Source organism: Pleurodeles waltl, chromosome 8 (assembly GCF_031143425.1).
Source record: "Pleurodeles waltl isolate 20211129_DDA chromosome 8, aPleWal1.hap1.20221129, whole genome shotgun sequence".
NCBI classification, from domain to species: Eukaryota; Metazoa; Chordata; class Amphibia; order Caudata; family Salamandridae; genus Pleurodeles; species Pleurodeles waltl.
Window position 1 is genome coordinate 1,308,024,856 of NC_090447.1, and position 16,094 is coordinate 1,308,040,949.

The 16,094-nt window shown below is 42.4% G+C and overlaps 1 protein-coding gene across 1 annotated transcript in view; it reads right to left on the reverse strand.

Annotated features, from left to right (window-relative positions):
- MPHOSPH8 (M-phase phosphoprotein 8) overlaps positions 1–16,094 on the reverse strand; it is a 286,382-nt gene that overhangs the window by 58,133 nt on the left and 212,155 nt on the right. Inside the window, exon 12 of the mRNA XM_069202290.1 lies at positions 15,837–15,964. Within this exon, the coding sequence (XP_069058391.1) occupies positions 15,837–15,964 (128 nt within the window). The remainder of the gene's footprint in view (positions 1–15,836; positions 15,965–16,094) is intronic.

Sequence of the window (16,094 nt, forward strand, 5' to 3'; positions counted from 1 at the left end):
TTTTGCTAATTCAAAGTTCCTAAAGTTCCTAAGTGAAATACCTTTCATTTCAAGTATTGTTTGTAAATCTTGAACCTGTGGTTCTTAAAATAAACTAAGAAAATATATTTTTCTATATAAAAACCTATTGGCCTGGAATTGTCTTTCAGTGTGTGTTCCTCATTTATTGCCTGTGTGTGTACAACAAATGCTTAACACTACCCTCTGATAAGCCTACTGCTCGACCACACTACCACAAAATAGAGCATTAGAATTATCTCTGTTTGCCACTATCTTACCTCTAAGGGGAACCCTTGGACTCAGTGCATGCTATTTCTTACTTTGAAATAGTACATACAGAGCCAACTTCCTACAATACCCGACTGCCAGTGTGGGCTGACTAGTTTTTGCCAGCCTGCCACACACGAGACATGTTGCTGGCCACATAGGGAGAGTGCCTTTGTCACCGGGAGGAGGCACAAAGAGGGTGTAGCCACCCTCAGGGCTAGTAGCCATTGGCTACTAACCTCCCAGACCCAAACACACCCCTAAATTGAGTATTTAGGGCCCCCCAGAACCTAGGCAGATAGGTTCCTGCAACCTGAAGACAAAGAAGGACTGCTGACCTGAAGCCCTGCAGAGAAGACGGAGACACCAACTGCTTTGGCCCCAGCCCTTCCGGCCTGTCTCCCCACTTCAAGAAAAACTGCACCAGTGACGCGTCCCCCAGGGTCCAGCGACCTCTGAAGTCTCAGAGGACTGCACTGCATCTAAAAGGACCAAGAAACTCCTGATGACAGCGGCCCTGTTCCACAAAGACTGCAACTTTGCAACAAAGAAGCAACTTTTAAAGACCACACGTTTCCCGCTGGAAGCGTGAGACTTTCCACTCTGCACCCGATGTCCCCGGCTCCAGCTGCGGAAAACTAACTCTACAGGGAGGACTCCCCGGTGACTGCGAGCCTGTGAGTAGCCAGAGTTGACGCCCCCTGCACCCGCAGCCCCCAGGAGCGGAAGGAACCGAACTCCAGTGCAGGAGCGACCCCCAGGTGGCCCTCTTCCTAGCCCAGGTGGTGGCTACCCCGAGGAGCCCCCCCTTTGTCTGCCTGCATCGCTGAAGGGACCCCTGGGTCTCCCATTGAATCCTATTGCAAACCCGACGCCGGTTTGCACTCTGCACCCGGCCGCCCCTGTGCCGCTGAGGGTGTACTTTCTGTGCCTGCTTGTGTCCCCCCCGGTGACCTACAAAAACCCCCTGGTCTGCCCTTCGAAGACGCGGGTACTTACCTGCTGGCAAAGAAAATTGAGAGCACATAGGAAGCAAGTCATAGGATATGGGCGCTCACAGTGAGTCAATATAATAGCATTAACATTCCAATTTTAACATGGTGCTCCTGGCAAGAGGATCTTCCTAACTCCTCTAATGTTTCCAGGGAAACTCACAATGACAAAAACACAGCTGTCAGGGCACCCATGAATATGTAATTCCAAGTGAGTAATGTATCAATATGTAATGTATAATGGCATTAATACCATGGAGAGTTTCAAGCTCAATTTATTCTTCAACAGAAAAGTTCATCATATTAACCACAGAATTGTCCTTTGACATCCATGTTCATGTAGTAAACACAGTCTTGAAGTCAGTATCCATGTAGCACATACAGCCACAGCCAACACGTGTTTCGTCCTATGAGAACAGTACTCTCACGGACTTCATCAGGGCTGAAAATAAGTGAGAACAGTCACTACTTCATAACATGTGTACAGAACCGTCAAGAGCAGACCATAAAATATATCTTATCGTGACAATTTGTGAGATTCTAAAACGAAAACATGTAATTTGTGACTTCTTGTGATCATTCATCTGGTGGGAACTAACATATAGTCCCATCACCATAATAAAATTATTAAAATTCTCACAAAATATGATAACATTGCCTGTAAAGCTAAAGCACAAAATGGGAATATATATGTGAATAATCCATGTGTACAAAGTTTATCACAATATGAGTGTGCATATTTCCAAAGTCCAAAGAAAAATCACCCCAGACACCCAGTCCACACCAAAGTGTGCAATGTAATAATAGCTTACCCAGTGTAAGATAACAGAAGCACCACCAGAGCCCTTCATAATAGACAGTGAAAAACCCATAATTCGAAACATACCTTAACTCAAATTATATCTACGTGTATAACCAGTATCATTGAGAACCGTCCAGAGTCTGTGGAAAATAATCATAGATCCACTATATAATCAACTAAATCTCCTGCATGTCTAAATAGAAAAACGTCCCCAAATGAGGGTACAAGCAAATGTGACCAAAAGGTCCCAGACTGACCTGAGTAACATGTATATAATATCCAACATTAGGATGTAAATGCAGTATTCAAGAACCGTTTCCTAAGTATGCAGAGTGAAGAAAGAAATCGGAAAGAAAAATTATTATATGCTGCAATTTAGGCATGCTAAATATAAATTAACATGATTAGGAAATATCCCCAAAAGTAATACTGAGACATCGAGTCACCAGGTCCCCAATGACCAAATTCAGTATCTCACCTATCGTGTACGTAAGTATCCATCATCAAGAAAGGCAACGACCGCGGTCGAAATCCCCCCGCGGCGTCCTCTGTATCGGTAATAAATCTCGAACGTCGAACTAACGGAGGAGGATTGAAATTTAAAGCCTCCGCGCGTTGGTAGTGAAGTAATAGAAAATGGACTAACCCATAAGTATGGGCGCCATCTTAGAAAAGGAGAGAAGGACCAGCCTTCAACAGGACACGAGAGGAAAAGAAGGACTATCTCCCGTAATGGGCGCCATTTTGGAACTGCATATACCCCGAGCTTGATGTATGTTAATAATCGGTATATACAACAAATACATAACGAGTAAATAAGTATCCTCCCAAATTCTTATTAGCCTAAGTCATGTAATACAGCAATAACTGTAAGGAATTCCTTAAGTTGCATACCGCCACCATCCGTGTCAAGATAATGGCCTATGGGGAGAACTCCTTCCCCCAAGATATCTGGTTGTAACCATAATTGTTTATTACCGCATCTAACAAGATATATGTAGGTGAAGTAGTAGTATCCCTCGCACAGCCCAACTGAATAGATTAATACGAAAAACCCAGAGGTCTATACGTGAGTGTTTGGTGTGAAAGGAGAAAGGGGAAAAGTACACGTGAACGTGTCATGCCCCATTCATATTATGTATAGACAACAAACTGTCAAGTATACCTAAAACATATAAATTACACCATGGTTTGGATTACAAACAAGCAAACCTGATACAGTTAATAATGATCTACCATTGCATTACTATGTATTCCTGTTCTAACACAATATATGTATCTGATCTCTCCAAATGAGTATTTATGCATGCCGCAAGTACAGAGTATATGCCCCTCTGAGTTGGGCACCAGTCAGTATAATCAATTCACATAGCATTTGACCCAGTGACTTGTGTATAGATGAGACACAATATAATCAAAAGACTACACTTGCAGTAGGTTTCATGACTAACATATGCTTAATGAACTTAGTAAGTCAGAATGAGAGGAGAGTAGATTGTAAAGATGATGCATAAATAACCGTGATCATTCTTATGTTCCCAAATAGTATTCCATTTCAAAGTTGGTATTGAGACCCTCCTCCACCGCTCTGAGTTTCAAAATCCAATAACATTCTTTTCTCCTGAGGGCTAGTTCCCTATTGCCACCTCTGGGGTCCCTATTTACCTGATCAAATCCAAAGAATTCAAAACCAACAATGTTTTTTTGTTTTGGACAGTGTCGCATATGGTTTACTATAGGGTATCTCTCGTCACCTTGTCTCAAAGCTCTGAAATGTTCACTCGCCCTAACTCTGAGTGGTCTGATAGTACTGCCTACATAGTATAGGCCACAATTGCACATGATCATGTAGATGACAAAATTACTATCGCATGTAATATTGTGGTTAATATTGTATGGCGTCCCAGTACAGCTGGTGAATGTGGAGATGCCTGACTTGGCCCATCTACACATTCCACAATGTCCACACTTAAAGAAACCCTTTCCACGGCTGGTAAGCCAGTTAGTCTGAGTTGGTTTACAGCGAAAATTAGAACATAGCAAATTTTTAAGAGTTCTACCTCTTCTATACGTGAACAGTGGGGTAGCCGGGATCACTTTTTTCAGAGTAGGATCTGCTATTAGAATAGACCAATGTCTGTTCATACATTTACGTAATAAAGTAGCCGTTTTTGTGAAATTCACAGTACAGCGGATACCATTATCCTTAGTTCTCAATTTTTGACCCAGTGTGTCTGATCTGGACAGACGTAAAGCCCTATTCCGAGCTTTGTCTATCACCTTGGTGGAGTATCCCCGTGCTTTGAATCTCATGCTCATATCTTGTATACATAGACCAAAATCTTCCTCAAGACTACAATTGCGCCTCACCCTAACCATCTCACCATAAGGTATCGCATTAATTTGATGAACTGGGTGTGCGCTCTTTGCGTGTAGGATAGAGTTTCAGGAAGTACTCTTTCTATAAAGACGACTTTCTATTTTGTTGTTGCAAATCAGAAGTTCCACGTCAAGAAAGGCAATGTTAGTCACACTTCGTTCAGAAGTAAAGTGAATGTTATACTCATTATTATTTAAATAGTTAATGAAGTTGTCAAGTTCTTGTGAGTCGCCGGTCCAGATCATCAAACAATCATCGATATATCTGCCCCAATAGAGTAGATCAGAGATCCATTTACTACCCTCTTTACTCCAGATCATATTTTGCTCAAACATTCCCATAAAGAGATTCGCATAGGCCGGTGAGAATTTGGATCCCATAGCGACACCTTGCTTTTGGCGATACCAATCATTTTTAAATAAAAATACATTATTGTTTAAGATCAGATCCACCATTTGAATTAGCATTTGGGTATGGCCATATAGGTTCGCCGGTCTTTTGTAGAGGAAGAGACGTAGTGCCTCCTTTCCTTGTTCATGGTTAATGCTGGTATAAAGGGAGGTGACATCTAGTGTAACTAAAATCATCCCTGGTTCCCATGTTATATCCATGAGTATGCTGAGAATATGTTTCGTATCCTTAATATAGGAAGGTAAGTTTCCTAAACAAGGCTGTAAAAAAATGTCAACATATTCCGAAAGTCTCTCAGTTGGACCATCGATGCCTGAAACAATAGGCCTGCCAGGAGGGGAAGTGAGACTCTTATGTACTTTAGGTAGTATATATATACAAGGGTTCCTGGGTCTGTGAATACGAAGATACATATACTCATCTTCTTTTAAAAGTGATTGAGTACAACAGTCATGTAGAAATTTATTGATTTTATTCGTAAGTGCGGGGATAGGGTCTGATATCATCTTTTCATAACAGGTCACATCCCCTAGTTGCCTATAAATCTCCTGATCATAATCTGAGGTGTTCATTACTACAATATTACCCCCTTTGTCTGCCTCTCTTATGGTAATCTTCCCATTGGTACGTAACAGTCTCAAGTTAGTCATTTCCTTTTGGGTGAGATTCTGATGCCAAATATAATGGCGACTGTCATTCTTTGATTCTAGTTTATTAAAATCACGCCAGACCATTCTGAAAAAGGTTTCTATACAGTTATCCCTATTCAGGGTTGGTGTCCACATTGATTTGCTTTTTAAACCACTAGACAGTGAGTCTGATGGGATATCTAGATCCGATAAAATTCGAGTTATAGTGGTAGGATCCTGTTCGCAGTCCGCTATAGACAATAGAGTGGCCGTGTCTTGAACATCCTTAATGGACAACTGTTGGTCTTCATTGAGACCATCCAGGGAGATGATGTTGTCCCTGTTATCAGAATAATTCGCAAAATATTTTTTCAGTTTTAGACGTCTAATAAATTTGAAAAAATCAATTTTCGTATTTTGAAAGTCTCCAAACTCTCCTGGACAGAACCCTAGTCCCTTGCCAAGAAGTGTAAGGTCATGAGAAGTAAGCTCCAAGTTGGAGAGGTTGATTACATTGATAGAACCAATATCAGAATTGGCTATTTCCCCCTGTTCCATGATCTTGTCTGCATTCCTTGTCTTGTATTTGCGTGTTCCTCCTCTGCCACCCCGCCTGATTTTCCTGGGTCTATCTTGCGTCGGCCTAGTTCCCATTGTCCCTGCCTTATCCTTTGGACCTCTGCTAAAAAAGAGGGTTGTGCTGACCTGTCCTGTCTGGAAGTGTTGGAAATAGCACTTAAATCACTGTTGCTAGTAGAAGCACTATTTAGTGAGGATGAGGAGCCTAAATCAGAACTTAATGGGGACGCACTTCTTTTGGATAAATGATCATATTTGTGGGAGAATGTAAAGATCCTACCATTTTTGTAATCCAGCTCATCTCGCCTAAGTTTGCGTGCCTTCCTTTGTGTAATCTCATTTTGATGCAGTTCCATAATTTCATTAAGAATTTTATAGTTCTTAGCCGTTGGTTCCTCCATGTTCATTTTGTTAATATCTGTTTCTAATTCAGCAATTTCTGTTTGTAATTTAGTGATTTTCCTCTCCGAGTTTTCTATCAGAATATTCATTAGTCTAAAAGAGCTTGATACTATTTCTTGTTCCCAATTGTCCAAAAGGTCTGGATCAAGATCATCAAAGGTAGGAAAAATATGTGATCTTAGACCTCTAGGTATCCTGTGAAGTTTTACATATTGTTTTAAGGTTGCTCCATCCCACCATTTAGACATCTCCTGGATTATTCACATATATATTCCCATTTTGTGCTTTAGCTTTACAGGCAATGTTATCATATTTTGTGAGAATTTTAATAATTTTATTATGGTGATGGGACTATATGTTAGTTCCCACCAGATGAATGATCACAAGAAGTCACAAATTACATGTTTTCGTTTTAGAATCTCACAAATTGTCACGATAAGATATATTTTATGGTCTGCTCTTGACGGTTCTGTACACATGTTATGAAGTAGTGACTGTTCTCACTTATTTTCAACCCTGATGAAGTCCGTGAGAGTACTGTTCTCATAGGACGAAACACGTGTTGGCTGTGGCTGTATGTGCTACATGGATACTGACTTCAAGACTGTGTTTACTACATGAACATGGATGTCAAAGGACAATTCTGTGGTTACTATGATGAACTTTTCTGTTGAAGAATAAATTGAGCTTGAAACTCTCCATGGTATTAATGCCATTATACATTACATATTGATACATTACTCACTTGGAATTACATATTCATGGGTGCCCTGACAGCTGTGTACTTACCTGCTGGCAGACTGGAACCGGGGCACCCCTATTTCCATTGAAGCCTATGTGTTTTGGGCACCACTTTGACCCCTGCACCTGACCGGCCCTGAGCTGCTGGTGTGGTAACTTTGTGGTTGCCTTGAACCCCCAACAGTGGGCTACCTTGGACCCAACTTTTAACCCTGTAAGTGCTTTACTTACCTGTGAACCTAACAAATACTTACCTACCCCAGGGACTGTTGATTTTTGCACAATGTCCAATTTTAAAATAGCTTATTGCCATTTTTGCCAAAACTGTACATGCTATTGTGATGATTCAAAGTTCCTTGGATACCGGAGTGAAATACCTTTCATTTAAAGTATTGTTTGTAAATCTTGGACCTGTGGTTCTTAAAATAAACTAAGAAAATATATTTTTCTATACAAAAACCTATTGGCCTGGAATTGTCTGAGTGTGTGTTCCTCATTTATTGCTTGTGTGTGTACAACAAATGCTTAACACTACCCTCTGATAAGCCTACTGCTCGACCACACTACCACAAAATAGAGCATTAGAATTATCTCTTTTTGCCACTATCTTACCTCTAAGGGGAACCCTTGGACTCTGTGCATGCTATTTCTCACTTTGAAATAGTACATACAGAGCCAACATTCTACAAGAGGGGTATGCATACTGGACTCAACAGCCAGTACTTGGTTAGCTATTTGTTTCCTGTGCATCAAGGAGGACTGCACACCAGTGAAGGAGCAGAAGACATTATTGAGTGGAACAACTGTATGGTTGCCCGTGTACTTCCAGTATGATCCAACATTGGGAAGCTTGCGTAATCCTCTTTCTGCTGTGACCTTTGGAAAGAAGAGCCTACCTTCTTGTGGCTGCCAGACGGAGCTGACCTGATTCACAGGAAGATCTTCACAAGCCCCAGCTATTAGGAGCTAAGCAAGGAAAACTTGACAGAGTCTATCAATGAGCCACAAGGTTGTCTCAAGCTATCAGCTCAGGAACAAACGAAGAAGCAAGAAGAGAGTCATCTGAGTCAATCAACTACTCCATAAACTTCTGACAACACGATGGGAGAGTACTGGCTCGACTCATCCCACTGCACACTGGTTTGCCTTAGCATTCTCCCTCTATGTCCACAGTGTGAGAAAAGGCCTCTTTTTGACATGGTTAGCCCAACCCTTTGAATGGTGTATGATGTAGCCTAGAAATTGTTAGTGCCCGTGGTTCCTGCCAACCAGGTCGCCTGGGCCAGAGCTCTTTCCCTAAACTGTTGTGACACATTGGCACAACTGGAGATACCTTTAGCTGCCATTATAAGTCCCAAGCAAAAGGTACTTAGGTACTCAGAGCATGGGGTACAAAGGGTAGGCCCCTTCGGGCAGCAGCATTGATTGTGCCACACTCTAGGGCCGTGCATCCAGATGCACCCAGTCCTACCACTGTAGGCTGAGTACTCGGAGGCAAACCTAAAACACAAACTCGACATGACACACTGTCTGTGTGCCCTGTCCACCATACACTACATACACTATGGGTAAGACACCCCTTTGACAGGCCTTCCAGCCCTAAGACAGGGTGCACTATACTGTATGTGAGGGCATAGCTGCATGAGCAATACGCCTCCACTGTGCCCTTGCCAAACTTGGGACATAGTGAGTGAACAAAGAAGCCATTTTAATACATGTGCTGGACGGTGGTCAATACGAGTTTCACAGCTACATAATGGCCACTCTGAACCCTGGGGTGTTTGGTGTCGAACAACTCAGAATGATCAATCCAAACTGGTACCAGTATTAGATTTATTACTAAATGTACCCAGGGTTCACCTTAGAGGTGCCCCCTGCAAAAGCGAACTACCCTGGCATGGTTGCTGACTGGTTCTTTCCAGCCTGCCACCACCAGACAACCAATCTACAACCATGAGGTGAGAGATACCTCTCTCTGGGTTGCAGAACAAAGTGATTCCTGGGTCGGGTGCTAACACCTCTCCCTCAGGAATGTGCACTGCTCTGGTGGGAAGCTTCAAAGGGCTACCAACTTTGAAACTCGACCCCCAGGCCTGCTGCTAGCAGCAGATGGCTGACCCCGTTGCAAACCTCCACTTTTGGCAGGAGCAGCGGCAAGAAATTCAAACTAAGGACAGGAGGAGAGGCCCTAGTTGTCATGCATCACCCCTAAGGTGTTGCCCGCGAGGTGGACTCCTCCATTTCATTTCCTCCACCTTGGATGGAAGGAAAATAGCCAATCAGGTGTAGGAAGTGGTCACTTAGTGGAAGTAGCCACCCTAAGGTAGATGACCCATTTGTCACTACCAGGTTCCCCCCAAAACGCCCACTAAATACAGTATTTAGTGGGCATCCCTGGAACAAGAAATCAGATTCAACGGACAGAAGAAGACCAGCACCAAGAAGATCTAAAGCACAAGAACTGTGGACCTGCTGCACCAAAGAAAAGGCGCCAACCCCTGCCTGCTGCACCCAGAACCTGAATCGCCACTGAGGAGCTGCTGGACAACTCCACAAAAACCCCAGAGGACCTCTAGGCGTCACAAATTGCCAGAAAACTCCCTTCACAGTGGAGGTGCTATTCTAAACCCAACAAGAAACCAACAAGCTAGTGAAAGTCACTTCATTGACTAACTGCTAACTCCAGAACCGGGCACCACAGCTGGACCAAACTGCACCCCACTGACCGCAAGGACAAACCCTGCCAATGTGCCAAGTCTGGTGGCACTGCGTCCTCTAGCGGCCAAATCATGCCAATACCCTGGGTATTGGTCAGCCCATGTCTGACACCAAGAAAAACAGCTCACCACAGGTTGCAAAAAGACCAGAAGGAAGCCCAGTCAAGGGACATCAGAAGCAACCCAATCTCCTGACAGAGCTCACGCTGTCCTGCACCCGACCCTTAAACCAACTTATGTCCTGCTCCTGAGGTCATCCTTGCACATAGCCCCTGGCTCATTGATTTGCTGTGGACCCAGATGCCCTGTACTGGAGAACCGACTGCGCCCTACGGGTCCCCCAGTCCTTGATACCTCGACACTCCAAGGAGACACCCAGGATTCACCTTTAAACTTACCTATGCAGTGCTTTTCCAAGTGGTCCCTTGCAGTGCCCTGCACAAGCTCCAGAGAACTTCTACCGCTGTAACCGGGAGCCGCCCAAACTTCTCCAGCTGGCACAGAGTGCCCACCTACGAACTCGACCAACCTGCATAACAGGAACTTGGCAAACCTACTGTGTGATTTTATATCTATTTTTAAAGGTTATCCTCCATTGATTCCTATGGTGCGTAATTATGCACAAAAATACAATTTTTATTAAACTTCCAAAATTCATACCTAAAAAAGTACTATACCAATTTTTATGATCTTGGTCTTCAAAATTACTTAAAACTTTGAAATATTTTTATAAATTGGTCTCAAGTTAATCCTTTGAGTATGTGAGTTGCAAGACTGAGGCTGTGAATACAACAAATGCTTTGCACTTCTCCAAGATTGGCTTAACTGCTCGAGCAAACTACCTTAAAAATTAGAGCCCTATGTGATCTAGTTTTTACCCCTGTAAACCAACGTGTGGTTGCCTGGACGCCCCTACTCAGTGTGCTTAGCTTTGTACGCTACATAGAGGGCCAGCCTCCTACACGCAGATGTAAAAGGAGATTGTAATAAATGCAGTCTGGTTTGGCTCGCTAGACGAGTCCATTCTAATTCTGGGCCCATTAGAATATGCCGGACCTCTTGTGGTTCAGAAGATGCTAATAATTCAATCTGCAGTCAGAAACTAACTATACAGAACTAAGACCGTTGGATGAGTAACTTTTCCGGTTGCCCACGTTTCACTGTAAAAACGTTACTATGATCAGTAGTTTCTGATACATAGCCCCATACTGCTCCCTAACTCCATCTGGTCATTACACAAACACAGACAACCAACTGAATTCTAAACTTGTAGAAAGATTGCACTGACCTAGGCATGTGTGAACTGTGTCTCTTACTGGAAAGTGGTGACCACACCAAGGTTCCCAGGGCATCACAGGTGGCTTTTTGCTTGCTAGGGTCTTGGTTGTTAGGGTGGATGTTTTTATAAGGAACTTCAGAATTCATGGAGCAACACCTTTTATTCTAGCTTTGTTTGGGCACTCTAAGAAAAGCTTATCCCAAGACCAGAGCCGGGTTTTAAAGACCTTGCATCTGCAACCTCTAGACAACGTTTAGAAAGCTCTTGACAAAGCCAAAGCACCCAAGAGCTAATGTTCGGCCTCAATGACAAATAGCCAAGTGCCCTAAAGGAGTTACTTAGATATTCAACTGCCATGCATTAGTATTTGGGTTAACAACTGTGCTCAAACAGGATACTGCTCAGTAATCACTAACCAAACAAAGGCCCTATAGGTTATTTTCCCCATTGATCAGCCAGCTTGAAAGACAGAAGTTGACCTGAGGTTAAATATTTCTCATTTTAATGTAAAAACATGTATGAACAGAAGCCAACACCATGAAACTAATCTAGGCTGTAGCATGAAAACCATATAACAAGTCTTGTTGCAAGTGTTTCAGTTCATTTCTCATTGCAGCTGTGAATTTTAATTAATTTTGATTAAGTATCGGAGAAGATGGTTGCGTCCTGTAAGTGTGAAACTCGTGAACAAGAAAACTAAGGTACCACTTGAGATAAGCTTTATTAATCTTTCAAAAAGGGCAGTAGATACACTTTAACCTGCAGCAGGAAAAGTATTACAATATTCTTTAGGACAACCATAAAAAACAAGCATTTGCAATGCAACGGGTCTCACGTTTGCTCGAGTTAGAGCTATTAGCGTTGTAAATTCCTAACAACTTTTCTTGCCACATAAATTGAAAATAAAAAGTAAACAGTTGACATAAGCAAGTCAATTGAAAGCGCCACGGCCGCCAGGAGTGTGAGCGCGCAGGCAAGCCACAAAAGGAAAAAGATGTCTGCTTACAGACAAACATATTGGCAAAAGTGCAATTATCTAAATAACAGAGTCGATGGCCAACGCAGTAACAAAACTGCCCCAACGAGGGACAAACGTAAAGCATTCACCAATGTCACCAAATAATTTTTGAAAGGCAAGTCAACGAACACGTGAAAGCGATGGACGTGAGGTGGGCATGGTTAAAAGCCCACATAGATACCAACACATCGGAAAAGCAGCACTTGCGCACTGCTATGCTCAACCTAACAAGCTCAACTTCTTTCCCATCCTGGCCAGTGAATGTGGAAAACATTACAAGAGTCAAAATTACAAAGAGGTAATGTTAAAGAAAGATAACAAGAATCAATGTACTTACTCCATCACAGCAGTAGTAACAATAACAACAGTAATTTGATCATAACATAGCCAATACTTTCTCCATACTTACAATGATTATTGTAAAAATATTAGGCGTTTCAGTCAATCAAATTTAAATAACTACAGCCCTTTATAGTTCTGCTCTAAACATTCATTTGTTTACTGTTGGGGGGGATTGCAAAAAATATGTTTACATTGCTGCACAGGTGCTTTTACACAGAATATAGTAAGTCCTTGGGAAGTCAAATTGTACTTTCACATCGTTGACAGGAGGGCCTCACCCCATGGATGTGATTAATGCATTTTGGCATGCAGCCACATATTGCCTCTCTTAGGATGCGTCAGGTCCTCGGAGTAACTAGCACATTTAGCCAATGTTCAAACAAACACTGAGAAATCAATGGGTCTTGCTTTAATGTGGCAATACAGAAACGCAAAACCAAAATAAAATGATGGATGGAGCGTTGAAACTTTTAGCTCACCCCCAGTCTCAGTACAGGGTTTAATCTATTGTTATTTTGCTTGCCAAGTCAACCCAGTTTGGACCGAGACATTTGCAAAACAGTCTTGACTTTGCTCCCCATGGCAGCTTGCTGTGTCTGTTGCATCCAGTGCCGATTTAAGGCATGTTTTGGCAATATTCCCACCTTCTTTTGCCAGGTATGCTGCTCTCTTCTTGTACTGTTCTGGTAAGTGCTTCATAAGTTCTGCCATTTCCTCCCAGTGCGGGTAGGCATGTCTATTTAAAAGGGCATTTGAATTTCTGATGTGTCATTGACTGGCTGTGCTGCGTTCAAATTTCCTTCCCATGAGGTTCATCCTTTTGCTCTCTGTGTCAGAACACGGCCAAGAAGTTGAAGGACTGTTTGTCTTCTTTCGAGCTGTAGAGGCAATTACAAAATCAGCTAGCACCACCCCCTTGTAAGCTGGGTCTTTAGATTAATAATTATAGTATTCCTTTGTCCTTGGAGTTACTGCTCGACAATTGGCAGGCTCTTTAAATGCCTCCCCTTCCTTAGTCCAGGACACTAGGTAACAATGGAAGGAATTGTGTCTGGCTTTGGATGGCAAGAGGGTTTCCAGCAGGAAACATGATTGTGGTTACTCCCCCTCCAGCTGTATTCCAAATTTGTCTGCATCCTTTTTTATCACTTGAAACATGCCCAAACATTCTTGCTCTTCTTCTTGGAAGATTTCTTCTTCCTCCTCCTTCTGTTGTTCAGGTGTTAAAGGAAGTTTTATACTCTCACATTTCTTCTCACCCTGGTCTTTCCGCGTCAACGTTTTTGGAGGAATTTGATGTCTTTAGTGTTTCGGCAAAACTTTTTTCCTCTGAAGCAATGCATGCATTTCGGCCTTATGGAGCCTCTTCCTCCTCTTGAACTCCACCAAGTAGTCCTCTGGATCAGGGGTCGGCGTTGATTTCTTCTTCGACATTGAAGATTCCTTCGATGTCTTATCAACCGTCGAGCTTCTATGCTCGTCTTGAGACCTCGCTTTCTTTGATGTCTTGAGTCTTGTTGGGAAACTTTCCTCCTGGAGTGTCCCTTTCAAGGGATCCAAGTGGTTCCTAGTCTCTGGGCCTTCCATCAGTCCGTGAGCTTTTTAACGCAGAGGCTCCCTTTTAGGCTTTTGGTTCCGATTTCTGACACTGGCAATTTAAATCACAGTCAATGTCTCTCTTACGTCCAGTCTCTTGTCCTTCATAGTTGATGCGCTTCGACATCCACAATCCTGAGGTCGGTGTCTGATATTTCTCGTTCTGCAACGTTTTCCTCCTCGTTGCTCGATAGACCCAGGCCTGTCAGGGTTGGAGTTGGTTTCTGCCCATGCATGGTGTAATGTGCCTGTCTTTGCTTCTCCCTCGCCTTCAGTGTCTTCAACTTGAACACAGCACAGGCATGGCAGTCTTCTCTTCGATAAACGATAAGCAAGGAGGATTATCCTTCTGTGCGAATTTATGATGGCCATTTGGGCAGGACCACAATGGAGTCTTCTCCATTAGGCTGAGAAGGGAGGCCCCTGCCGGAGCATTCTCTGAAAGAGTTAAAGTAATTGTCTCATACCCTCTGGGAGTCTCCTCCATTAACTCTTCTTTGGTGTTCTTCTACGAACTTCTCACAAACTTTCTTCTTCATGTTGGAAAGCCTTCAGCCAAGCATCCAGACACAATGGTGGAAAAAAAGAATCTGAAGATGGCAATCAAAGGTGGGAGCTTCCGGGGAAGGGATAACACACACCAAAATGGGAGATCTGACGATGCCCAGCAACAACAAAAATAGAAGGACTTGAAAAGAGTAGAGAATTCCGGACCCAACCACTAAATGACGTACTAACGAACAGCATGTGAATCCAGAAAAGAGTCACGCTGCAAAACTTTATTGCACTACGTCCACTCCCATTCTCCAGATTTATCAATATGTTAAAGCATAATAACTGTAGGGAGAGCAGTAAATCGTAATCCAAGATGTTGTTCAGAACATTGTTTTTTAATTGAGCATCTGATCTAGAGTTTACAAAGCAAAAGAGTAGCAGCCAACACAGCTGTTTAAGAGATCACATCCGTAGACACAAAATGTCAAAATAAATGTCAATGTTTTGAATCACTGTGTGTGCAAGGAAGCCCTCACGAAGAGGAATCCCACCTCTACACACCATTCTGAGAAATTGGAAACTATCAAAACGTAATAAAATAATAAAAGGTTGAAGTTGAAATGACAGTGACCTTGGTATGATTCAAAGAAACACTAATGATATGTAAAAACTAAGATTATGCAAAGCACTTTTTGTAGGGTAGAAAAAAAGAGTGACAATTTAAGCCCTCTGCCTGGCTGGTTTTGAAATTGTCTCATCGACTGTGGTCTAACATTGGGTATCACATTGTATAGCCTGAGAAGCTGAGTTTACAGTACTCATTGTCAAATTGGAACCGGGCCCTACCTCCCTCCTAGACTAAGTTTTAACAGCGCAAATGCAGGAACAATTGGGCAGTTAAAACCTAAGGAAATGTTTGGGTAACCAATTTAGAGAAACAGTATCCAAAGATGTGAATCTGAGGGAACCACAGTACTACTTACATCTAAAATGCTATACAAGAAACTGTAATAAAATGATTTGACAATGTCTACAGGACATGGGGTTAAATGCATGGGAACAGCCTGTAAAATAAATATTTGAAAGTTAATCTTAGGTTTAACTTAAATGCTAAGTCGATCTTGAAAAACAGACTAATGCAAATTAAAGCACATACATCACATTATACAGTAATACGAAAATTTACCAAAAACACAGGTAGCTGGAATTTATCATTTAAAACCACAGCTTGAACACTGCAAGGTCCGCATAGTCGAGCAACAACATCTTTGCCAAAGAAATTTGCATGAAATACGAACAGAAGGATGCCAGATCCTAAAAAGAAAACAGTTGAACAACATCAGTACTTGTTAATTCTCAATACTTTACATTAAGCTTGAATGGCATACTTAGAGTGCTTTTGGAAACACAGCTTATTGGTTTTTAACTAGGTTACAACACCATT